The sequence below is a fragment of the Tribolium castaneum genome, chromosome 1 (assembly GCF_031307605.1).
Source record: "Tribolium castaneum strain GA2 chromosome 1, icTriCast1.1, whole genome shotgun sequence".
Classification (NCBI taxonomy): domain Eukaryota; kingdom Metazoa; phylum Arthropoda; class Insecta; order Coleoptera; family Tenebrionidae; genus Tribolium; species Tribolium castaneum.
The window spans coordinates 28816674-28843984 of NC_087394.1; the positions used below are offsets into that span (position 1 = coordinate 28816674).

General features: G+C 36.5%; 4 protein-coding genes across 4 annotated transcripts; 1 reads left to right on the top strand and 3 right to left on the bottom strand.

Annotated features, from left to right (window-relative positions):
• Window positions 1-10040: 10040 nt before the first annotated feature.
• On the bottom strand, window positions 10041-24361 carry LOC103312366 (maternal embryonic leucine zipper kinase). The gene is made up of 8 exons (XM_008192845.3): window positions 23949-24361; window positions 23719-23901; window positions 23407-23667; window positions 22208-22820; window positions 15847-15898; window positions 13762-13912; window positions 13239-13342; window positions 10041-10489 (listed from the first exon to the last, which is right to left on the bottom strand). Exons 1-8 carry the CDS (start codon window positions 24168-24170, stop codon window positions 10111-10113), a joined length of 1965 nt encoding a protein of 654 aa, XP_008191067.1. The 5' UTR covers window positions 24171-24361; the 3' UTR covers window positions 10041-10110.
• LOC656169 (uncharacterized protein) lies at window positions 17513-20753 on the top strand. The gene is made up of 2 exons (XM_008192844.3): window positions 17513-17657; window positions 17737-20753. Exon 2 carries the CDS (start codon window positions 17738-17740, stop codon window positions 20714-20716), a length of 2979 nt encoding a protein of 992 aa, XP_008191066.1. The 5' UTR covers window positions 17513-17657; window position 17737; the 3' UTR covers window positions 20717-20753.
• A 178-nt stretch (window positions 24362-24539) lies between the features above and the next one.
• Window positions 24540-25684, bottom strand: viaf (viral IAP-associated factor). Its single transcript, XM_962557.5, has 5 exons — window positions 25535-25684; window positions 25345-25477; window positions 25061-25289; window positions 24803-25011; window positions 24540-24748 (listed from the first exon to the last, which is right to left on the bottom strand). Exons 1-5 carry the CDS (start codon window positions 25538-25540, stop codon window positions 24633-24635), a joined length of 693 nt encoding a protein of 230 aa, XP_967650.1. The 5' UTR covers window positions 25541-25684; the 3' UTR covers window positions 24540-24632.
• Window positions 25685-25770: 86 nt separating this feature from the next.
• LOC655923 (uncharacterized protein) lies at window positions 25771-27199 on the bottom strand. The gene is made up of 2 exons (XM_962479.4): window positions 26402-27199; window positions 25771-26348 (listed from the first exon to the last, which is right to left on the bottom strand). The coding sequence occupies exons 1-2, from the start codon at window positions 27100-27102 to the stop codon at window positions 25811-25813; spliced, it is 1239 nt and encodes a 412-aa protein (XP_967572.1). The 5' UTR covers window positions 27103-27199; the 3' UTR covers window positions 25771-25810.
• Between the last annotated feature and the right edge of the window lie 112 nt (window positions 27200-27311).

Below are 27311 nucleotides of genomic sequence, written 5' to 3' on the forward strand. Positions count from 1 at the left end.
TCGGGGTAGACATAGAAAACAGCGATAGCTTTGAACACCCAAGTTGGAAAACAAAGTAGAAAATTTTCAAAATTCTTGTGGAATTTTTTGCCTGGCTGCCGAAAGCCACCGTGATTTAGCATAGACGTAAGCGGTTCTGTAATATTAATTTCCGAGCCCAATCATAAGTTCATTTCCTCGGAGGAAATGGAGGGCGAGGTGTATTGTGGGCTCCACGGTCCGTCAGCCAACGGTGACTTCGGCACTTCCTGTGGGGCACGTGCGCGCCATCTTACTCAAGATCTCACCTATTAGATATCAAACACAAATACCATCTTCACTACCGCCATATTAACTTATTGTTTTAATTGCAACTCCACAGTCTAATTGCTCCAGATAACGGCTGTTTTACACATAATGTTTACACAAACGCGATTTTTATTCAAACCGAATCCGGATGCTTATCTCTCTTATCACCCAAGTCCCCATTATTTGAAAAACAAATTGGTCCGTAAAATTGAGAAAAATGGGCATTTTGGCGGCTAATTTGGCTTGCAACTCCCGTATTAAACAATTTGCTCGGATCGTTGTGAGTTCTCACGGCTGACCTCCGACCCCGTATCTGTCTGCAAAGGTGTTTACACATTAACTTTACACCATTACCGGTACTGCTCGGGAATTAATCAGAAAATCTACATAAACGGCAACCAAAGCTAAATTAGTTTAGGTATGGCGTGAAGATGCTCACGAACGTTTTCCATTACCACGACCAAACTTGACTCAAAGATGGATGCAACAACAAAGTGTACCTACACACTTGAGACAACACCAAAACAACTAAAAATGTTTTCGAAAAATGCTGATTTATAATGGATGATAAATACGTCTTTGCGTTTATGGCTATAGGAGTGTAGAGAATGTTTTCAGTTACCCACATGTGTATGCGACCTGAAATTCTTTTCGGGGTTATCGAAATTCCAACAAACTTTTTTTCATTTTTATTTCTCTACAACATAGCTCTCAGAAGTTATTATTTTCGATTCACCAGTCTTTAGAGACACATCTTACATGCTTCTCCAGTGAATCTTTAAATTTAAAAAAAAACGTTAAAAGCTTCAGTGCAAGGTGAGATCTCCTATTATTTTATGATAATTCCACAAGGTGTTTTCCCATGTTTTACAATTTTAAAATCAATAGTAACGAATAAAAATAATGAGAGTGTTATTGGAACTGTTTCGTTTTAAACTGAAAGCACAAAATGAGTTTTTATTTTTCACTTGACTAGAAATTAAGAGACATTATGTCCTTTTTAAAAGTTTTTATTTAACTTGCTTTGTTGTCTGTCTGTCTGGTTCATATAATTGGAGCCAAATTTGAAAGGGTTCCTTTGTCCCAATAAATTGAAATTTTGCATACATACTTACGTAATCTGTGTGACAATGCAATCCTATGTGGTTAAAAAACCCCTAAAGAGATTAAATGGGGTTTTGAAATTTTACGTTATGTTTACAAATGGGCTTTCGATGTGTACATACAGAAACTTATACCAACATTAACGGTATGTTGGTTATTGGGAAATATATTAATACCTAATCACTTTCATTACGTTTCGTTACAAATTTTTTTTTTAATTCATTTATCTTGGTTAGGATGTGCTTTCAATGCTAACAGCTGTTTTCTATCACATACCACTAAAAAAGTGTGCACAAATCAGCAAAATAATGGTGTTACAATAATACGGCGAAACTAAATCTCAGAGAAAAAGACGTTTAGAATAAGTAAAGGCTAAAAAGCAATAAATCAAAAAATTAAATTTTTTTTTAGAAAGAAGCTTTTATTTAAAAGATGCACTAAAAAGTAAAAGATAATGTTCTTTTATCAGAGGAGCTTTCAAATTAGGATTTTAAAATTAATAAAAGCTTTGGGAACGATCATAAGTCATAACAATACGGCAATAAAAGCTTTGCTTAATTTAAGAAAGTAATTCTGTAACGCCGTATTGTCATGACTTATCGTTCCCAAAGCTTTTATAAATTTTAAAATCCTAATTTGTAAGCAAAAATATCCTCCTCTGATAAAAAACATGAGTTTTTACTTTTTAGTGCATCTTTTAAAGAAAAGCTTTTTAAAAAAAAAAACATTTTTATATATTCCCAAAATTTGATGCTTGTCCTGTGTGTTTCTAATGCGATTTCGCTGCCAGCAGAAGCAGTCTTTGCATATATGGCAAACTTAATTTAATTTCGTAAAAGCTGGAGCGTGAGAATTGCCGTAATTAATTTACAAATTAACCATTACGTACTGATTTACAAGAGCGACGCTATATCCTGTAAATGCGCCACTTACGGACCGTTAATTAATAAAAATGTCGGAAAAGTGGACTGATTACTGTCAAATTTTCTTGCGAAGGATGCTGGAGCGTATCCGGTAAATGCACTAATTATAGGCTTGGCGTGGCTTATGAGTGACTTTCGATTTTAATCAACGAGTGTTCGTTGAAGTCAGGAAGTTTTTATCACCGAATACCTACTTTCGTAATAACAAGGGGTTTGTGGAAGAGGGTGGTCATCGAAGGATGACTTAAGACAGTTGGGTTTCTTCAAACTGTTGCTACAGCTGCAAAAAGTTTACGCTTTGTGAGTTGGAATAAATAACGTGCTTTTTATAGAGCAATTGCAATTAGGACAGGAGGCTTGAGTTGAGTACAGGAAAGAAATTGACAAAAAATAAATTTGTTATTTCCAATAAAAAGAAACAAGTTATGTTTGGCAATCGTTCCATTTCTTCTTTGTAAAGTATTTATTAAGAAACAGTTAACTATATTTCTGCTATTGAGGTGTGATTTACTATCTTAATCGATCATCTGTCATGTTCTAGTTTCGGCTCTTTGGACTATGAACAGATGCTACCGTTGGTAAAAAACTACCCACGAACTATTTAAGCATAAATTTATGGGTGTAATAAAAATAAAAATTAACATTAATAATGTTGTTATAATTAATTAAAATCTTAAAACATCCGTTAATTTCATGTCCAATTAGGCATTTTTTCGGCAAAATTAATAATCATTTTTTATGAAGTTTCGGATAATATAAGATAAAAAATTATTGATGAACCGCAATCAATATAATGGTAACGGAGCTTTCAATGAATCGGCAGGTGATAAAGGCCTAATTTCTAGAGTCAAAATTAAAAAATCCCCATTTTTTTCAGAGTTTCAAAATTAATAAATAAAAGATACACTAGTTTTAAGACAATCTGATCCGTAATTTTTTTATAAATATTCAAATAAAAATGTTTGAAACCGCTTTTATTTAATTTCACGTCGTGAAACTACCAACCTTTAAAAACGATCTGACTAAGTTTCAAAAAAAGTTTCATCAGGTGACATATTTAAGATTTCACAACCACGAGTTGTAAGTAATTTTTTATAAAAAAAAATGACTTCTACTTTTTTTCCTAATTTTTTATGTTTTCCTTATGTCTTTCTTTAAAAATTTTGCCTTCGTACTGCAGCTATATTGGTCATCTAAAGAACAAAGTTCAAAAAAAAAGTTTAACAACTGTTTCTTTGCTTTTTCCCTCGAATGGACACAACACAGCAGTTATTAGCTGTAAATTTGTCCAACCACGTGACATTATTAGTTTAAATTCTTAAAAGAAAAAATAACATTTCTTGTAAAAACCAAGAAAAACAAGAAAAAAACCTGTAGTCTTTACTTTTTAGACAAATTATTGTAACCGAATATGGACATGAAAGAAAGTTTTGATTTATATTTACGTACGTAAACAAAATAAGTTGTAAAACGTCGCTGATGCTTTGCTTTTACGGTTTTATTAATAAACTGAATAGGTCTAGAAATGGTAGTAAAAGAAAACAAAAAATTACCTATAACGAATTCTCAGAGAAAATTTCCCGTAAAAAAGATTTAAAAAAATTGAGTCAGTACCCATTACCTAGTAACTTATTGTATTTCTATCAAAAACAAAACATTTTTATTAAACAAAAATGTCTGTTGTGTCCAAAAACATTGAATTAAACCGAAAATTCGGAAATAAAATTAACTAGACGCCCTCTGGTGATGACTTTTGAATTATGTCGAAAACAGTAACGAAATTTTCATTAATTCCACATTTAACTGACATCTAATAAATTGTTCAACAATTTTGCGTGTATAGTGTTAATTGCTTACATTAGAGAGAATCACTTTAAAAGTGCGTGGTGGTAAATACTAGCTTTGACTTTGGTTCTGCGGTTTTTCGTGGTATAAAGTGTTTATTGTTGGAATTTGAAAGTGGATAAAAAGTGAAAAAGATTTAAATTTTCATTACAAATTGTGATCAAACAGTTGTCTAATTAAAGACTATAGTAATGGATCACAGCGAACACAAAGTTGGGCTCAAGAAACCAACAAATTAGTGAAGTTTGTGAATTTTAGGTTAGAATTTTTCCACTGATAAAATCATGAAATACTTCGATAAATCAACAAAACTACAATTAAGATTAACAACTGCTAATACACTTAAACGTAAATTATGCTAAAAGGTAGGCTTTTCAATGTCTTTGTAATAATTTTCCAATAAAGAAAGTGAACCAAACAGTCATTCGTTATTCGTGTTTTCCTCGTCATCTCTCATTTGTCAACATAAGTTTCTTGCATCAAAGATGCAATAATCATTCCGCATAGGCAATGTAATAATTGTGAAGCCCCAAAATTCGTAAAACGCTCAAAATATCCGAATAAACATTTTCCCGCCATTTATGGTTACTGTTTTCGACCTAGCTCAGTGGCGCCCCCAACGGTAATTTTACTTCCGAATTGAACGTAAAACGATGTTAGGAATTCCACCCACTTGTATGGCAGAGGTAAAGTGTCGAAATTTTCTTGATTATAGCTCTCACTTGGCCAGAAAGAAAAGCGAAGAAACGTCAAGAGCGGTGTAAATTTATGCTGTTGGGCCCTCCCTCGTTCAAATCAATCCAGCGATCTGGCTATACATCATGAGTTCTGTTTGCATGGATCTCGTCCGAGTAATAATTATGAAAAAAATAAAATATGATTGCAACAAATCTAAGCCGGCAACCGGCGCCCACAAATGATACATTGCGCTCTCGCATATAAAATATGCGCAGAATTTACAGCATATTAAGATAAGAATCGTACCGATCTATGATAAATCACGTGTAGCGCAGATAATGTTTGTTTAGAGTGGCTTGGGTAAGTATCCCCTTAAAGGCCACAGATCATCCGAAATTAGGTATTAGCCGACAGTAACGAGTCGTAAATCGCCGACTAACGACAATGCAGATAAAATCAAAAGATGCGGCGCAAGAGACTGTATCTACACCTTATATTATCCATATTGTGTAGTCGGCTTAGCCCAGAATCATGAGCCGTATGTAAATCAGTTCTGGCACCTCAGCAGCCGCTATCTTATCTGCAACAATTATTTGTAGTTTACTGCCGGCAGAGGGCATTAGTTACTGCCATTCTGTGCAAATGGCGCTCAGTGGCGGTCTCATCCGGATCGAGGAGATTATTTTAACTAGATATATTTTACTCGGCGTTTTCCTCTTTACCACCCGATGAGATCAGATTTAGAACTATTGGTTTTATGTGTGTTTTATGAACGGCAGATAAATGGCTATGGGATATTTACAAGAAATTGTGAACATTTCTTTACAACGGCCGCTTTAATCTTCGCTAGCTGTGCACATGTCGAGGGTTCAGGCGGGCGCTAAAGAAGCAATAAAATACACTACCTTTCATCCAACTAAGCGAAATTATTATTCAAGGAGACCTAGAGTAGCCGACTCTAATACGCCATCATAAATACTGGATGTTGCAAGCAAAAATTCGCAGATTTATCACGATCTCTGCACTCACTTTCCCAATACCTATAAAACACATCAAAGCATCTTCCTCATTCTGATGACCACTCTGTGCGCTCCACGGAAAAATCACCACACGCTGCTCGAGCGAAACACCGCCAGCCTAACATATTGCGTTGGAACACTTCTTTATTTGACAACAGTACAAGAAAAAAACAAGAATTCTATCCGAAAAATCGTAATAATGCTTCGGTCAAAACTAACACCGCAAAACATCAAAGAAACGCACCAAGCGCCCAGCCATTCAATTAATTTACCCGGAGACTTCAACGCTAGATCAAGCGGGCGACGAAAATAATCACCCGTACACAGCATTAGAACAAAGTCCATCAAGGTAATTACGAGACGATCAATCATCCTCTAAACAAATATTTATCATTTGTTCAAACGGCGTCCATAAATCACGAAATTAATAAACAGGCGCTTTCGATAAGGATTTACGCACTCTCAGAGAGAAGATGACGTTTATTTTCATACAATTCCCGCGCAACTACATATTAGGCATAAACAATCCTTGTTAAATGGACGTTTTTCCCAACTTGGCTCAAGTCGGGCCTGGGAACCATAACTAAACGATTGTCGCCTTCTGTGATCATGGCTCTGCTTCTGCCAATGTATTTTATTGCCACTTATCGGATCTTAGTTGTTATCGCGTTACGAACACAGAAACATGTGGTCAAAGTTGAGAGAAAAATGGAACACTAGGGGACAAGGAATGTCCACTGGGAATGAAAAAAAAAAACGTAGCCGATCCAAACATAGAAAAAACTCTGTTACATTAAGTTAATAATCTGAAATCTTATAATAAACTTGTAATTATTGACTAACCAACTTATACAAGATGAGTCTGCTAAAAGCATAATTTTATTTAACTCAAAAATTAATAACCACAGTTTTTTTCTCTATGCATGTGAATTTTTTCTACAATTCGTTATACAGGATGTATCAAAAATACGTGTCTTAATTTTAACAGGTACAGCACTCAACAAATAAAACATCTTTTCTTTTTGTAATTTTTCAATAAAAAATTCGCAATTTACTTAAAAAAAGATAACATACTGAAAGATGGGTACAAAAATAAGAGTCGTGATAGAAACGGACAATTTAAACAATTTAAAACAACAACGAAAATTGTTGCTATGAATACAACTAATTATTAAACACTGACCGGCTCGTTTACACAAAACAAAGGAAGAAAATAGTAAAAATTGTAAATAAAAATTTTGCAAAACGTTATATAGAAAAGTTGTTTTATTTGATAAGTTTTATTAAGTGGTAAAATTAACACACGTATTTTTGATACACCCTGCATTAAGTCCTTACATTCGTTAAAGTTAATTAATTTACTAATTATCATAAAGTCGTCGAAAAAGATTATTCTAGTGACTTTCTTAAATTCATTAATTTTGATTACAAGAAACTGTAAAAAATCTGAAAAAAAATCAATGAACAGAAAAAAATGTTAAGTATTTGGCAGCAAACGCTACTTTCTGTATTGTTATTAGTTAAAATTGATCGATGAACGTTTTGTGCAATTTACGTGGCCGCTGGAACCCTTAAAGATTTAGTTAGTTCATTTAAACGTTTTTCACGTCTCCCTTTTTTATCAAAATTAATTTAAAATATTAAAAAATGCTCAAAATCTCTTAAAAATTGCCAGATAATTTGAAAAGCTGGAAAACTATAGGTACCTATACCGGGTTCGTCAAGTTTTACACTCAAGCACTTTACACCTCTTAGAAGAGAGAAAAAAAATATGAAATAAATATATTCCACTGCACTGATATCCAACCTCGCTAGGAAAAAAAATTTTTTCTATTGATTCATTTGTCCAATAAAAAAGAAAAAACCATTTGACCAAAAAAATCACAATAGCTGTTTTTTACATCAATGGATCGGAAATACGAAATAAAATTATTCTGCAAAAATTTGACTTGAAAAAAATCGTTAGAATTAGATTAAAAGCCATTTTGATATTATTCATCGAAAATTTCAGTCTAATTTATGAGGGACAAGATTGAGTAGTAATAAATTTCGTATTTCGAGTTTTTTCTACCATCAAAATATTGTCATCTTTTCAGTAGTGAAAAATACGATACCTAATTGGCTATTTTTTCACCTTAACATCTAAAAAACTGAGATTGAGAATTGAGAATTTTTTTGGAGTCAACTCAACTATTTTTTTGATTTTTTCCATTGTAAAAAATAAGTCAATGTTTTTTTTCTAAACCTAGCTAAAAGTTTTATGCATTTTTTCTGGTTTAATGTTTCCAAATTTTTCAAAATTCTAAAAAAGTGAGACAAATCAAGTGAAACAATTTGAAATTTTGCCTTATTTCATCGTTGTTTTCGCGAATTCTTTCTTTCATTATTCATTGTTGGAAACTTAAGTTAAATTCAATTCACTGTGTCTTCGAAAGAAAGAAATTTGTTCACTAAGCTAAAAAATCTTGTTACATCACAACTCTTGAATTTTATTTTTTATAAGTACAAAGTAGCAAAGTTAACAACAATACAACAAATCTTGTTATATAGGTTGCAAACTATCAACGAAAATACTCACATTTCTTATCAACCGAAAATGTAAATCTGGATCGCTTCGTATAAAAATATTCAATTATGGGGTTACTCAAAAAAGTGAGTTTTAATTGTATGCTTAAAATTGCAATAAATGATTGGTTATTCTCTCCAGAATCGGTTGATGAAAACCGAAATGACAACCGTTAATTTATCAAGATGTAATAAACCTCCCCGTAAATTATAAAAACACCCCAAGTTCCTGACGAAGACACGACATGTAACGATCGCGTATTAACTATGTAATAACATATGGCGTGCGAGGGTAGTTTCTTGGCGGGAATCTCGTCTAATAGAAATTGGAAAAGACGGTGTTAACCCCGTGATCAGCTGTGCAGACGTTAGAATCAACCGTCCTTCCGTATGACGCGGATATCATTAAAATTCAAATTAAGCTCGGTTTTTATCACAAAAATTACACAGATATGGTAATGCAAAGATTCAGAATGAAATATAGATACTATGGGACACATGGCCACGGTTTTCGTTTGATTAAAAGAATTTTTTGCCGTTGTGTCTTCCTAGTTATTAAGCGGCCGTCCTTTAATATGAATAGTTTACTGTCGTGTATAATTACAATAACCATTAGCGAATAGTTGTACCGACAACATCATAAAAACACCCACTTGAAAGGGCCAGGTCTTTACCCTTCCCTGTTATTAGGAATAAGTCAAGAATCATGTCTCGCTAATATCAAGTAACGACCACTTGGAGGGAATTCCTTGGGCACGTGTCATTTAAAATACACCTGTCACGTGACACCTGATCGAACCGTTGCCCTGGGAAAGACCATATGGGCAGACCAGTACTAATCAGAGGATTGGCAAAATTCATAGAAAAACGGCGCTTATCAAGATGGGAGATTATCGCCGATTGTAAACAAACGTTCGTTTTTCTCCGCGGTTTTAATAACAGCGAGTGGTGTGAAATGAATTATTGAACAGCTGTATGTAAACGACCGTCCTTAACATTCGTCTGTGCTTCGCCTTTTGAGCAGAATACTTAATGGTAACCTATGTCATGATTAAAGCTCGTTCATTAGCCCACTAATTCCGGTTATTATTAATTTTACGGTCATTTGTATTAACATATCGGTCAGTTGGTTTATGCGTTAATTAAACCGAATGGTACATATTACACCCGATAATACATAATACCGATGACCGGCGTAATTAAACGGTTTCCGTTTCTTCTAATTGCGGGTGAAACACCCTGTACCAACAACTCAAACTGTTACGTTGTGAAAGAACCAATTTGCATGGTTTTATTGTTTAGAAAACAATAAAACACTTTTATTATTTTTAATTTCGGTAAACAACGTTGAGGAAATAAACAATTATTTACTAGAAATCAACGGCAAATTTCACAATAATTCAAGAACTGTCTGTGGTTTCGGTGAAAAAATTGGGCTAATTTTTTAACACGCCAATGCAATAATTAACCAAAAAGGTGACAGTAATTATAAAATACACCAATTATAAAATACCGCAAAAGCGATTACTGACTTACCTTCAAATACGCCAAGCTAAAAAAATAATTTCTCAACAGTCACCAAACTTTCAACAAAAAATCAAGCAAAACGCCTTGCCACTTCCTCTAAATAAATGTATTTATTATGTAAGAAATTAAGTACATCTCAATTGCAAATATAAATAAATAAGTCACACTGCCGACTCGGTAACTTGTCTCAAATCCTTGGTAGTAACCGCCAGAACCTCCTCACACACCTTCTTGTAGCACCAGGAGTCGCCCTTGAGCCGCTTCCTCTTGATCCCGATAAACCCAAACTGCCTCTCCTTCCCCAGGTCCACCTTCTTGTTCTTCTTGCTCGACGAAGGAGTCGTCACAGACGCACTCCCGCTCGTCGGGGTCCCGAAACTCATCGGCCCGTTTTTCAAAATCGATCTGGGCGGGGTGTCGCAACTTTGCGCCCGCGACGTCAGCACCCCCAGAGGGGGCAAGTAGCAAATCTCCAGCTCGAAGGAGCAGCCGTTGCAGGGATGCAACACGTTGGCCTCCACTTTGCCCCTCAGAGTGAATCTGAAATCTCTTGGTCGTGAAATTCGCCAAGAATGTTAACACCTAATTTAAAAGCTAATTATGCGACGCCGTTGTGGAATCGCAAACGATTAGCAAATGCCATCACGGTCTCGGTATCTCCGTGTATCTATTCCGTGTAAGAGACGCACCGATACGGCCGGATCACGTCGGTTCGTCCGTCATCTAGCGACTCCAGAGGACGCATGGACTGAATAGCAAAACGGGCCGGAGGCCGGACTAATGGTTCTTCGCATCGGCGGCATATCAATTAACACCTCACTGAGATAAAGGCCACGCTAATTTATTACAAAACGCAATTTTCAACACGAGTGCGAAAAACACACACACACGAACCACGGACAATAATTTAGATTCTGCTCTTCCATTTTTAATCTTCCTTCTGAGCACTCAAACACAAAATTTCGAACACGCTTTTCTCGATAAAATGGGAACAGCAAATGTTGCAATTCCGTCGAATAAATGCGATGTTGTTGAAGTTCTGAATGGACAGCTCAGACCAAAGTGGACGTAATTTATGCATGGGAACGCATCTGTAGTCCTTGTTTAACAACTAAACGAGTCTTAACCTAGGGTAAACTGCATAGATTATGCTCCAGCGATTTGTTCCTTGTCTATTTTTAAGCCCGCTCTTGCAGCTTTTGTTTTTTGCGAGCAGGAAACGGTGAAATAGTGAAATTCGCTTGCGGAGAAATTAGATACTGGTAGAAATCAATTAAAATATTATTGGAGCTGTAGGCTGAAATCCGCAGAACTGAAATTAATTTGAATGAGCTACAAGGTCTGCGATCTGATTGTAGACTCGAATGAATGAATTATGTCATTAGAAAGAGGAATTTGTCGGCCTGGAGCTCTATGCAAAGTGAACCGTCCCAGGTAATTAAATGTCACAACATCTGAGGTCCTAGTCGGATGACTCGAGATTTCTCGAAAAAAGCCCGCATTCATTCGATCGCATTGAATCACGTAAATCGGCGGTCGATATGATTTCCGGTCTCCCAGTTCTTTGAATAATCCGTGATTTGTTCGATTTGATGCGTAGAAGAGAGACGGAGCCCATTTTTAGGGCTCGTCGTCAATGAAATACCGAATGAGTGCTACCGTTTGGTCAGTCGGCGGTTTCTCTTCTTTTTATCACGATTCTACCGTACGTAATATCGCCACAATTGCATATTATCTCAAATGTATCTTTTATTTGTGATAACGATAAATTTACTCAGTTTATGTGGAATTATTCCGGAAACGATCCCACTCGTAATCATTATGATCGTTATTAAAATTTTATGACGTTAATTAATTCCTGACGGCTCGCTAGTTAACGGCGAGACAAGGGAAGCGGCCACACACCCACCAAGGCCCGCCCCGAAATCGCATTCTAAACGCAACATTTTTCATCATAGACAAACTACCAAAAATTAATCTTAAAAATTAAAAATGGTACAAAAGTGTGACACTACACGGTCATTTCTAGAAAATATTTCTTACTCTTTTTTAGTAAAACTAACAGAACTGTGATTGTGTTTTAAATGAAATATTTTTTTGGGTTTGATTTCTGCAAAATAATACTTTATGAAAACTTTTTCGACAAAGACAATGATTTAAAAACTACGTACCTTTATTATTATTTCTTATTGTAAAGCTACGAGTCACTTCGTCAAGTTTTACACTCAGCCACTTTACACCTCTTAGAAGAGAGAAAAAAAATATGAAATAAATTCCACTGCACTGATATCCAACCTCGCTAGAAAAAAAAATTTTTTTTCCTATTGATTCATTTGTCCATTAAAAATAAAAAAAAACATTTGACCAAAAAATCACATTAGCTGTTTTTTACATAAATGGATCGGAAATACGAAATAAAATTATTCTGCAAAAATTTGACTTGAAAAAAATCGTCAGAATTGGATTAAAAGCCTTTTTGATATTATTCATCGGAAATTTCATTATAATTTATGAGGGACAAGATTGAGTAGTAATAAATCTCCGCTACAAAAGGACCCACTACCTACCCCAATAACAGTAATGACTGCAGAAATTTTACAACTAGCGGCACGGTCCCATCGGGATAAATTACAAAGAGGTGAAAAGTGCCTGAGTGTAAAACTTGACGAACCCGGTATGTATTTTTTTACGCAGTTTGGCCCAAAAAACCGATTGTATTATGATGTGGAAAAATGCCACTTAGGAGTGGATACAAATCGCTTTAATCAGTCACGATCGCCGAAAAATGCGCAAGTCGTTATAAATAAATTATCGCTGGATTATTCCGCAAAACGTGCAAACGGCCTTAGGTCCTCCCGTGCTGATTACCAGTTTGCACCTCGTAGGTGTAGGGTAATATTCGTGCGAAAAACGCCCTTGTCGATTTTGATTAAGTACGAAATATGTTATTTACCAAATAACTAATTAAGTGTTAGTAAAACTGATTAGCGTATGAATTATGAGACGTTTGAGGCACTCGTTTAGCCGCTGGTATGCTAATAGCTTGTTGAAATATCGGTTATTGAGGGTCGTAAATTACTGAACATCAAGAAAAAGATGTTACCACTTTCTGGCCGAACGGCCCGAGGCCAAATTAATGCATATTATGTGCATATGTATCATTTTAAGCGGTCAACTCGCTCCGTGCCGTTTTTAGATGTGTGTGAAAATTGCAACGTCCATTAACTGGAGCTGTTTTTCATAAGCTCGTTAGGACGTCTTAATCGAATTTACATGCGCGCTGACTTACCCTTTGCGGACGCATTCGAAGCCTTTCTTCTGGAAAGCTTTCGAAAGCTCGGTAATTACGTATTCGGGATCGTTGCATTGAGTGGTCGAGACGTTACACAAATCCTAGAAAAAAATTAAGTATCTACTTAAGTTTCTAAATTATGGGCTGGGAGTATTGGCTGCGAGTAATAAGCTACAGCCGTTCAGATATTCATTGAATTTTAGTTATTCTTGTAATTCTTTCGGAACGCCATTACCGTATGACTTATGGCCAGAGCGGTGCTCACATGAAAGACTAAAATGAAGTTGTCTAACCCGAGGCTTTAATGAGACAATACATCACCAACACTCGGCAAAAATTCCCACCTTTGTAAAAGTCACTTTTAGCACTCATCTTAAAATCACAATAAAGAATACAAGAAGACGAAAAATTATACATTTATTCAAATTGACTTTTCCGAAAGACATTTTTTTGCGTATTCTGACCAGCCAAAAAGTAAATTCGACCAAGAAATAACTGTTTTCAATTGCGAATACTCTACCTTGGTGCTCAAAATCACCGGTTGGTTTGGATCTTCGACCGAAGTTTTCCGCGGTGTGAGCACATGTCGCACTTTATGCAATGAGCGTTCGATGCTTCCCAAAACTCTTCTTGCCGATCCCGGAGTTTCAGCGTTTGAAGCACTCCTCTTTCTGTAAAAATATTGAATTAAGGGCATGGTTTAGCAGCCCCACAAAAAAGCGAAAAGTAACGACCAAAAGGATGTTTAAAACGCCATTTTTTTTTACTTAAACTATCCTGAAATGATATTAAATGGCTTTTTTTTAAGTAAACATAGAATTTCAGAGATAAAAAATACTGTGTAGATGCCAGGAATTTAGTCTATTTTAATTAAGAGCCCTAACAACTAAATACTATTTTGTAAATAAATGCATATCAAGCTATTAAATGTTTATTAAAAAAAGTAAATTTTAAAGAAAATTTTTTATAACTTAAAACCTATTTAAAAATTACTTTAAAACACTTATTTAACATAATTTTAAAACAAAAAATAACAGAAAAAATACCTCAGAACCAATTGTTTGAAGGAAAAATACTTGTTAGTAATTTGTGACATCTCTTTTGGCTTTAATGACGGTTCCAATGTACGTTGGCATATTTTTAAAGAATCTGTAACAGATTTCTTATTGCTCCAAATATGTTCTAATTTAATTTTTAAAACTTCCAATGGCCATTAAGAAAGATCTATAAGATAACTTTTCATTTTGTGCCAAAAAGACACAATGATATTTAAATCAGCGCTATTTGCTAGCCAAAACATAACAAGAATTACCAAATTATTATTTCATAAATTATGCTGTGTGACAAAAAGCATTATGTTTTTGAAAAATAAAAATATACATTCAAGACATAATTTTTCAGAGGGTGGTATAAAGTTTTTGCAAAATATATTTAATGCTGTTTACCGTAGGATCTATGAACTCAAATTGTACCACACCATTTGTTATTTGGCAAATTTTAACGGATTTTTGAAAGTCTTTATAAAAGGTCTCTAGTTTATTTCGTATTACCGTTTTAGTGAATCTTACTTAGAATCTCAAAAGTATACATCAAATTAAGACTCTTTAGTAAATAAGACTTTACTAGTCATTGTATGCCCACTACCACTTGTACCAGAGAACAGAGTTCTATGCTTTATTTTGAGCAGCAGTGAATGTGTTTCTTTGCCTACTTAAAAAAATATTTAGAAAAGTTAAAAATTTTATTATTCATTTGTGTCTTCCTTATAAAAAACAAGATCTTTTTTTTATCGATCAGCGACAACATTCGGAAGAATATTAGAATATGTTTCTGCAATCCATAAAGCAGTGATTTCTCCTAAAGTGCTTTTGCGGCAACTTTTACAAATTTTTACTAAGTATCGTAGCTTTTGTGTTACAACTCGCACCTCGCATCCATCTACTTGAATAATCGTTGCCACAAAAAAATACTTCATATTCAATTTTTTGACAACTTGTGCCATAGAGGACTCTAGAGTACTCCAGAAAAATTATTTTGCCTTTGCTGGAATTGCTATTTTTTAATAAATTAAAACGTAATATGAATACAAATGTGGGTAAATTTCATCATTTATATATTTTTTTCTGATAACATTGAAAATGAGACAATAAATTACAAAAAATACTTGAGCAGTATTTAAAAAATTAGATACGTTTGAATCCATACAAATTATTAGATTTTGTTCAAACATTTATGGCGTGTGTGGGCAAGGACCTGTTGTGTTTCCGAAAAATGAGTGGATGAAATAAATTCGCAATGTCTCCCCGATTCGTCCTTGGCCAGTTTTCGCAAAGTGCACAAATCGCGGCGTCCAAACGGACCGGAAACCGATGTTTATGATAATCAAAGCTGGTAAACATGTCCGGCCATCGAGGCAGCAACCGCGTGCAGGTTCACCAAGCACGTTCAACCCCTTGTTTACAACCCCTACAGTCCATATACTCGACACTTTACTGCTTCAATTACCACGACCGGAACGCTTAATCAGGGAGACAAACGCACCGGTGTATGCCAATTAGACGGCAAAAATTCGGCTCGTTAGCGAGCAATTTTTCGACTCACTCACCTTTCTGGAGTTTTCGGCGTAGATCTCTCCGTTGTGGATTTTTTGCTGGGCACTGAAAATTCAAATAAAATCATCGAATTGAATATCTTAATGGAAGAGGATAAATCCCATTCGCCTTTATAGTGCCGCTATAACAGCAACATCATAAAGGGTCGCGTTGTAACAAAGTTAAAACGGTGATATTTTAACGTGGGTCGGGTGAGCGATGCCACCCCAGAGACCACTTCACCAACTGCTTCGACGATATTTTCCGGCACTTTCTTATTAGTGCTTAGAACACTTGTGCAAACTTGAACTAATTTAAGACTTTTAAGCCATAAAGAAGGAGGTAACAGCCCTTGAAGAACTGGACACTGATATACACATCTGCACTCTTAAGGCTATACTAAGATGCAGTCATTTAAAGTTTTAACTACTTTGCTGTCGCCTGTTTCGTGATGTATCTCCTGTTTACTCGGAATTTATGCAATTAAATTACCTCCGGGAAAGATTTGGCCAAGACGCCAACAGAACTCAAAGAGTTAATTTATTGCTTCTTTAGCTAAATTGCAACAAAGATTTTCACGATTTCTTTGACAATAAAACAATGTACTCGTAAATCAGTTTACAGTTAATTAACTACAAAATAATTAATATTCTGACTTCTTGACCTTATCTATTATTTTATTGCCCAATATTTAATTATTGAGAAAATTATAAACATTAACCAAAATATATGTATGACTCTTCTTGGTTTTAATAAAAGAAGCAATGAGAACTTGAATCTCCAACTAAATTATATTTTTACTGATTATACTTATCATAAGTAGTTTTTAGAATTGCATTAGAGATGATTACAAATTGCTTGAAGAATTCAAAAAGTAAATAAAACCTTATTAATCTTTTTGACATAGTATTCGAGAGTAAGGTTTAAAGTAGTTTAAATAAAAAAATAATGTTATGCAAGTAAACAACAGGGTCCAAGAAGTAGAAATTATAATTTTTATTTGTTTATTTTTTGTTAATCGTAACATTTCATAAGATTTAGAAATTACATCCTATCACTCGTTAGGAGAAAGAGATAATTTTTAAGCTGTTTTTTTATTACGAATATGAAGAGCATTTCACATAAGTCAATTACAAATTTTGGAAAAATTGGAGTCTTCTCTAATTTGTTCACCCCTTCAAAAATTAGGTACAACGTTGTTAGTTAATTTTTGAGTAACTGATTAAGATAGATAGATTAGAATCATATTCATTCCGTCTCTTGATAGAACACATAATAACTGTTTCTGAAAAAAAACCAAACATGACTATTATTGAAACAGTGATTAGTTTGACTAGTATTATCAGCGGCTTCTAAAAATTAAATAATAAATTATTTCTAGTGACTTCAGGCTCTTATATATTTGGATGCGTACATTAGACGCAGGTCTCATAAAGTTGTGCAAAACACTTAACTTTTTGAACAAAAATTTGAAATTGTATGCAACCAACATTACACAAGTGTACGTCTCTTTATTGACGAATTTAGAAAGTCCTGTAAAGTCTTACTCTTCACTTTATTATTCTAGGTGTTCTGTAGACAATGTTAATTGCTTACTGATCATTATAAAATAGCATAAAAAAATGTTAAAGTAAAATAAAGAGGCCAATTCGAAAATTTCAACCACTTTCAACAACTTGCGTAACGCGTAAACCGGCCATTATTTAACCCGAACTCGCTCTAAACCTCCTTTATTTCTGACAGCTGCCTGAAATGTGACTTAACCTCAACTTTTCACCCTTCATTTTCCACACATTTCACCGTTTTAAACCGCAATTTCACTCAAGTAAGTACTTCAGACGACAACTAACCCCTTCGTGAACACACCTACTCCTAGCACCACCTTCACAAATTACAATTTTCAGCATGGGTGCCCCACTCGAAGTCCTCCAAGAATGCATGAAAAACACATCGTGCATACGAAATGTATGCATTTTGGCACACGTGGACCACGGCAAGACCACAATCGCCGATTCGCTACTAGCCACGAATCGTTTAGTAAGCAAACGCATGGCTGGTCTGGTCAGGTATTTAGACGACCGACTGGACGAGCAAGAACGTGGAATTACCATGAAAAGTAGCGCAGTGTCTTTAATAAACTTAGTCGAAGATGAAGACACGAAAGAAGAAAAGCCGCTTTTGTTGAATTTAATTGATACACCCGGACACATCGATTTCTCCTCCGAGGTGGGCGCAGCCCTACGCGTATGCGACGGGGCCCTAGTCGTGGTCGACTTAGTCGAAGGCGTGTGCGTACAAACACGCGAAGCCATCAAACAGGCGTTCACAGAACGCTGCAAAATGATACTAATTCTAAACAAAATAGATAAATTAATCGTGGAGTTGCACAAGGAAGTGAACGACATTTTCCAGTCGATTTTGCACGCGATTGAGGACTGCAATGCGATCGTTGCGGAACTGTACCAATACGAATATTGCAATCCTGACGTCGATATTGAAGACACCGGACTTTTGTTTTCACCGGACGCCGGAAACGTGATTTTTGCAAGTGCCATCGATGGGTGGGGCTTCACCCTCAAACAAATAGCCTCGATGTTTGTGAATGCCATCAAAAGTGAAACCGTAGACTCACTGAATACGAAATTATGGAATTTCGATGCTTACGTCGACGGTAAAACAAACACAGTTAAACTAGGAGCGATCGAAAAGGGCAAAACTAATTTATTTGTGCAACTGTGCATCAAAACGATATTCCACATCTACTCAACCATAGTCATCCAAATGCAAAGGGATAAAGTTGGCACCATTGTCCAGAAACTGAACATTACGAACGTGACGCGAGAAATGAACCACACGGACCCCAAAACCCAAGTCAAGGCCATAATGCAAGCTTGGAGCCCCCTTGCCGATGTCATTTTACACCAATGTATGAAAATTATCCCGCCACCCTCAAACATGCACGAAGACAAAATTAAATATCTCCTCGATTTTAACAAATTTTGCGAAAACGAGTTTCACAAAAATTGTCTCGAAAAACTAATCACGGTGTTCAAATCGTGTTCCTCTGACGACTCCACACCGTGTACTGCATATGTTTCGAAAATGTTTTGCGTCGACAATAAGAACTTGTCACAAAACAAACCTAAAGTTTTTATCCCCAAGCCGAGACCTAAAAATACTGAACCCAAGCAGGAAAATGGCGAAAAAACAAACCACACTGAAAAGGAAAAAAATTGCGAAGAAGAGAAACCTCGGGATGAATTTTCTATAATAGCACTGGCGCGAGTTTTCACCGGTTGTCTCAAAACGGGCCAAGAAATCTACGTCTTGTCACCTCAATACGTCCCCCAAGAAGGCAAAACAAGTGATACGTGTGCCCAATTAGTGAAAGTTAAAGAACTTTATATGCTTTTTGGTCGTGAGTTGGTCCTAGTTGATGAAATAACGGCTGGAAATGTGTGTGGTATCGGGGGGCTGGAGTCGGCTATAGTCCGCACAGCAACCCTATCAACAACTCTACAGTGTGTCGCATTTATTGAACACCCATCACAGCCCCCTATAGTCCGAAACGCCATCGAACCAACCAATCCGAAAGACCTTCCAATTTTAAGACAAGGTTTGCGCGTACTAATGCAAAGTGATTCTTGCGTCCAGGTCGTAATAGAAGAATCAGGAGAGTATGTTTTACTGACAGCAGGGGACGTACACCTTGCTAAATGTCTGGAAGATTTGACGACGAAATTTGCCAAAATTGAAATCAACGTTTCCAGTCCGATGGTCTCACTGCGGGAAACTGTGACCCACGGAAGCAACAAAAGCGACTTAAAGAAAGACCTGGAGAATTCGGTCACAGTAGAAGTGGCCCAGATTCGTTTAACCGTAGTTGTGGTCGCTTTACCGGACGTTATAGCCAACGAAATCGAAAAGAACTACAAACTGTTGCACTCAATCGAAGAACACCAACAAATCAGCGGATTCGAACTGTTCGCCAAACGTGCGTCAAAACCTGAAGACTTGAAACCCCCAACTTTAAAAATGTTCAAAAGCGACGTCACTAACGTCTCACTTAAACATGTGAGCGAGCAATTAAGCTCGGTTTTCGCTTCGTGTAAAGGCATTTGGGCCAAAATCGAAAATAAGGTCTGGAGCGTGGGCCGCATGCCTGACAGTATAAATTTACTAATCAACGGGACCAGTAATTACGCGCGAAATATTTACGAAACTTTGGACGAGAAAGACCCGCGGTCGTGTTTCGACCAATTTGTGGTGAACGCCTTCAATTCGTGCTGCAAAGCTGGCCCGCTGTGTGAAGAACCACTGAAAAACTGTGTTTTCCTGGTGAAAAACTTTGAAGTCAGTCATGACGAGAGCTTGGACGGGACGACCAAAACCAGTGTTAATATCGAATCGGCTCTGAGTTCAGCGTTTCGCGAAGCGTTCGAAAAACAACAGCAGAGACTCATGGAACCGATGTTTACGACCAGTATTCAAGTCAACACAAATATTTTAGGAAAAGTCTACTCGGTTGTGAGTAAACGGCACGGGAAAGTTCTGGACGCTGTCGGAATGGACGAGCAAGAGAAAAGTTTTCTGGTTAAGGCCCAGATTCCGGTTGTTGAAAGTACGGGTTTTGCTAACGAAATGCGCAAAACGACTTCTGGGCAAGCGATTCCTACTTTGAAGTTTAGTCATTTTGAGATTATCGACGGTGATCCGTTTTACGAGCCGGTGGAGGACGACGAAGAAGAGGAAGATGTGAATGTGGAGTCGGCTATCAGGGCCACCAAACTTAGAAAAGCGATAAGGAAACGGAAAGGGTTGCACGTGGAGGAACAGGTGGTCGTGCATGGAGAGAAACAAAGGACGCTCAATAAGAAAAAATAAAAGTGAAACTAACACGTGAATAAATATTTTTGTAAGATGTTAGGCTTTGTTTTGGGGGCTGGGGATGACTATACTTTCACAAAATATATAAAACAAAAACAAAAAATAAAGTGATACAGTGCAACCTCGATAATCCAACCAAATACAACATGAGACTTATTTTGATTTGTAAAAAAATATTTACTATAATGATCATATAAAAATTCTCGACAAAATTATATAAAATACCTCAAAATTTAGCCTTGACTTTCAAAATTTCGTCAGATTAAGGGTTATTTTTTGCTTCCTGTTGGAAAAGTGGATAACTTTAAAATTTTTGTTTAGCAACTTCTGATTCGCTTGATGGATACAAAATTCAATATGTTGTCTATGTTGTTTTAAACAGAAGATTTACCTGCTATTTATCGTGTTTTTTTCAAAAACCCACCTTTTGGGAAATATTTAAGATTTTGCGTTTAATTTTTTTTTAATAATTACATGTGATTTTTTTAATAAACGTTTAAGTTTTAAGAGCAATGAAGTAAATGACTGCACAGGACACACAAAAATTACAGGCAGATAGGCATTAAATCATCTATAGCACTCAGTAAAAAACAGTAATTTATATATTTTATTTTTCCCATGTTTGACGTGAAAATTTTAGTCAAGTTTTCTCAATTTATCAAAAGTTTAGTGGTCAAAGTTCCTTTCCTTTTTCGAAGTAATTAACTAGTTTAATTTAAAATTAATTAAACAATTTGGTTCCGAGATGATCTAAACGCTACTTGATATCTCGTGCAAAAATGTTATTTGAAAATAAGTAATTCCTTCTTTTACAATGAAAATTGCCTTTTGTAGCAACTTCTAAATTCAAAATTTTCTATTTGTATTATGCAACCACAACATTACGTTGTTTTTACAAGATTATTTAACAATCTACATAATATTTCTCGGGAAATATTGTTTGGAATAGTTTGTTTTACAAAAGTCAAAGAATCTGTTCAGATTATAGTAGGTTTGGATTTTCGAGATCGAACTGTGTCTTTGAAGAAATCGAGGGAGGGATAATAAGTGGACACACATGATAAAAAAATGCACTATAAAATAAAACAACCACTCCACTACAAAATAAAAACACCTTAAATAAGACGAGCTTAATAACAATTCAAATAATGTGATACAAAAGAAAAGAGAACTAAGAGTTAGAAGAACTACTTTACCGCGTAAGAGTGGTAAATTGTCGAACAAACACCTTGAAAAACAGAATTGAAAAAATACAGACAAATGAACAAAACGAATAAACAAAACAACTAAACATAAATTAAAAGATGTGACCAAAAATTTGCAACTTGCCTCTAATACTAAAAAAATATACGAAACACAGGAAAGTAACATAAGATAAAAAGAACGTAAACAACAAAAGAAAATTTTGCTGTTGCGCCGCTGAAAACATAGTGGAAATGGATTTGGAAACTTCTATTGCACAAGAGTGATAAAATAAAAAAATCGTACCTGGCGAACTTTCCTCTCCCAAAGTGGGGCTCCTCACCCTCTTCTGAGGTTTGCGTACGCTTGGGGGCTTCTCAGGTTCAACAAACACATTGGGACTATCCAGATTATCATTTCTCGCCGGTTTGCAATTTTCGATATTCTCGATACAGTCGTAGTACGGCGTCTGTCCCTCTTTTGCACCTAATTGCTGTCCTTGAGTTATCACCAAGGGTTTCAACTGGGGCCTTTCTTTACGCGGAGTCTCCTCCAACCGCATTTTCAAGTGTAGTTGCCCCGGCAATGACACCAGTCTCAAAACAGCCCCTCTTTTTTTCCTCGAAAGCAACAAAAAATACGTAGCGGTGTGATAATCATATTTCCATTTTTTCAAGTGGCGCCACATTCTTTCCGGGTTTACGTTGTAATACGATGCCATAACGTCGACACAATCCTTGTCGTACTTTCTCAAATCAATTGAGGTGTAATCGACTGGGTCCAGGATACCCAACGTGAGCCAAGGGTGTGAGAGGAGCTCTTGCACGGTGATGCGTTTCTTGGGGTCCACTTGGAGCATGGAGGCGATGAGGCGCTTGCTTTCCGCGGACAGGAAAGGAGGCTCCGCGTATTTGCCACTCTGAAAATAAACATTTTTTTGACAGTGACACACACAAAAGCTTCCGTGTCAAAAATGTCACCATGTAAGTTTGCAAAATGCAACCGCCAGAATCGAGTAGTTCAGAAAGTGTTTACAGCACGATCTTGCAAAATCTCGCCGCAATTGAACCAATTTTACTGAAGGGAAACGGCCAAGTGACGCTTTTTGGCCTCAACAACCACTTTAGCCCCGCAATTCCAAGCCGATTAAGAATGAAAGTAGCGCCAGAAGAATACGCTTACACGATTTTTCTCATCAATAAGGTGCTAAGACGGAATTTCATCAACAATTTCGTTTGGTTTTTCTGCGGGTGCCTCACGTTTTGTTGCACGCTGGGCTGCTCAATGTGTCCGGTGGTTTATTTTAATAAGAGGACAATCAAGTCGTTACATAGAACATTAAAATCGGAAAATAACCGCTTGTATAATAAGCTGGGAATGCACTGGTCGTTGCACAAACAACACCTTGCGCCCTTTAATATAGTAGAATACGTGATAGTGATCAACTTCTTACCGAAACCAGAAATATATGTACCCGATTAAGATAATAAATAAACTCAACTCACCAGAATTTTTTTATACAAGCTATCGATGTTTATGTCATCAAAGGGCAAAGCCCCGACTAGGAGAGCATAGAGCAGGACCCCCATGGCCCAGACGTCCACTTCGGGCCCCAGATATTTCTTCCCCAAGACTAGCTCGGGGGCCGCGTAGGTTGGAGAGCCGCAAGACGTGTACAGGGGGCTCCCCATGCCCCCCTCAGGCCGGGCACATAAGCCAAAATCAATCAGCTTCAAGTTCTGGTCTTTATCGAGAAGGACGTTCTCCTGCAATTATTTTGTTACTTATATGTATTGAAAAGTTGTGAAAACACCTACTGGTTTAAGGTCCCTGTGTGCATACCCCAGACTGTGCAAATAAGCCACCCCTGACACAATTTGCCGGAAAAAAGTGCGGCTTTCCGATTCACTCAAGCGGTTTTTTTCGACAATGTGGTCAAACAGTTCGCCACCTGAGCAGTACTCAATAACTATGAAAAAGTGCGTTTCCGACTCAATCACCTAAAAAGCACAATTAGCAAGGCCTTTACGTTCTTTATGGTTGTTACTTGGTAGAGTTTGCAAATGTGTTGGTGTGAGAACGACTTTAAAGCCTTCAGTTCCAGTTTGACCCTTGGCAAGTCATCGCCAAGTCCCGTCTTGTTCATTATTTTAACTGCGACCTTTTCTCCGGTTGCTACATGAGTTGCGAGCTTAACTTTAGCAAATCCTCCACAGCCTATCGTCTTCTCAATCTCATACAAGCCTTTCAGTTCAGCGTAACGCACCATTTTGACTACTTGACAAACACTTGTTCTCCGACTACTTTATCACACAAAAACGGACAGTTGCACGATTTTTTGCTCAAATTACACACATATTTTTGTTAGAAATTTGCAAACATTAACGAATTTTCCGCATTTGAATTCGAATTGTTTTGACATCTGTCACTGGGCGGAGGACGCCGGTAGTCTGCGGTGGAAGTTGTGCTGGTTCGAATCACCAGTGGATCGAAAAGAAGTTTTAAGCCGAAAAGTTGGCCAAATCTTGTGTTTGATTTTTGGCTTTGGAGATTCTCTAATGTAAGGCACAATATCGCCTGTTTTTCTATTAAAAAATTATTTTTTGGGGTGCAAGTGTGGGAGTTTGAAACACTGGTAGATCAAAAAACTAATTTATTCAATACAGCAACAGCAATAAATAATAAAATTGTTACAAAATTCGTTAAGTAGATAAAGATGATTATTGCCGCATTACCAATCATTGGTACTAGCCAAATCTGCGAACATTTTATCTTTGATTTTCGGCTTTGGGTCTTCTTTAATACTGGTCTCAATAGCGCCTGTTTTTCCAATTAAAAATTCAAACTCTGGAAAAATAATAATTCAAATAATGTTTCACAACTAAATATTAATTTTCGTACCGTCTTGGGTCATATTTGGGCCCCTAAGTTCGACTGGACCCACAATTTGCGATTTTAATTCCCCTTCAAAGTACACAAAGAGAGTTGGTAAGTTTTTGTCGGGATAATTTGGTATACAAGTCGTTGAAATTGATTTCAGGAACTTAACAGCTGGGTATTTAGCTGCAAGTTGCTTCATATATTCATTAATTAGGGCACACAGCGGTATTCTGTAAAATAATTGTGTATTATTATAAAAACCACAACTTTTAGTCTTACCCTTGTTTGTATAAATGTAAAACAACCCAAATGCCTGTGCCAGCTTTATTAACTTCCTGCACATAATCTTGGGCTGAAATTTCACCTACTGAGCCAAATTTGGCTTTTTCAGCCAATGCTCTCATTTCAGCTATCCTCTTATTCCTGTATTCAAGAAGAACAGCTTCATCTTCAGAATCTTCCAACTCGTCTAGCTCATCAAGGTCTAGCTTTGAAAAATCTTTACCAGCTAAAAATGGACAAAAGTGAACAAAGTTTATTTTTGAATTTTAATGTGCAATCACTTGAGGTTTTTTGTTCAATTGTCTCTTCCAACATAGACACAATTTGATCCTCTGTTATCTCTGTTTCCTTCTTAGGAGGAATAATTCCCTTGCTTCTGAGAACATCGTTCCATTCAGTGTCCTCATTGGGGTCCTAAAATTATTAAGACCAGGAAAATAACACAAAAAAACCTCACATTAATGTACAAACCTGCATTTTGTTAAACTGTATGAGTCAAAAATATTAAAATTTTGAATTATTTACTGTTGAAGCTCTACATGTGACTACTTTACAAAAAAGGAAATTTGTGTAGTAGGCATGACACATCCGATGTTTTGCCGTCACGTAACATATTGTCATCTCGCTTTACCCCGAATGTTGGACGAAGATCGCAACAGTGACTCTCCCAGTTTGTTTTCGGAGTGGGGATAGTAGACAGCGCCAAATTTAAAACTTGTTCTCATTTTTATTTTTATTTAACATTAATTAGTGAAACCCAGCAACTGAATACTTCTTCAACAGTTTCTCCAAAACGGCTGGTAAAAGCGCCAAGAACTTGAACCGCTCGCCCATTTGGTTGCTTTCAGTCATCATTTTGTACCCAAATTCTAAACCCTCTATTTGGTCCGGTTTTGCATTTGCTTTAAGTGCCTTGAACCGATGCTCTATCCCCATTTTGAGCAAAAAGTCTCGCTGAGTAGTTGGCCCAAAAGTGATCACCCCTCCAGCTTCAGTGGCGCTTTTTGAAAGTGCGTCAAAATCTACATCAGCTGTGAGGTCTGCAGTGCCTGGTTCTACCAAAGGGTCGTGCAATTTGTGCTTTTTGAAGGCTCTGAATGTGTCAGTGCCGCTGCCATTGTGGCCGTAATCAGCAATCAGGGCTAAACCACCGTCTATTTCTAATCTCTCTGCAATTTGTTTGGCTAAAACTAGACTTTCAGGCGATATTTCAAAATGTTCGCGAGTCTCATTTGGTCTAATATAAAGTTTTGAAGCTGGAGTTTCCTCTCTGGCTATAACATACCTGGAAAGATATTTATACTATTACTTGTAGCAGTTTGAGTCAGCATAAAATACCTAAACGAACATTCTTTAGAAAGGTCTATATCTATTAAAATTTCCCTATAACCGTCTTTAGTCTTTTGGAACTTATGTACAGGCAAAGCGTCAAAAAATTCATGAGCTACCAATAACGTGAAACAATTCGGAACATCATCTAGTTGCCTGTACCACTTTACGGGAATCCCCTGATGACTTATCCCTTGCCTATGTATCACAGACTTTTTATCAATAATATTGTCCGACTGGATACACAGTTTCCTTGCTTGCAAATCACTCAAAAGAGGACTGACTTCAACCAAGTGCAAAGTGGCACTCTGTAGTGCGCCGAAATGGTCAAACACTCGCAACAAATCCTGACTTAAAGTGCCACGGCCTGGCCCTAATTCAACAATTTGAATTGGTTTAGGGGACCCCACTTTAGACCACTCATTCAAAAACCAAATGGCAACCATTTCTCCAAACATTTGATTGAGTTCTGGGGATGTAATAAAGTCCCCTGATTCACCAAACACGTCTTTGTGCATGTAATAGCCACCTAAAGGGTTTATTAACACTTCCTTCATGTATTCAGCGACTGTGATAGGGCCGGTGGCTTTGATTTTTGAGTAAATTTGCTTAGCCACTTGATGAGGGTCTTTGACGGACTCGTTACTCTTGACGGTGTAATACGACCGAAGGGTTTTTACAATACGGGTGCAACGTCGTATTTGAAACATTGTTCCTATTAATTATTTTTGAAATTTTGGAATAACCTCACTCTTGTCAGAGTGACAGTAGGTCTAGCGCTCCACCTTGTTAGATAATTGATTTTGTTTAAATAAAGAAGAAGATGTGAATATTTAAATTCTGTGACACGTATGATAACAGAAATTGTGCCCAACTAAAATAAAAAACTACCCAGTTAATCAAATTTTAAGTGAAATTT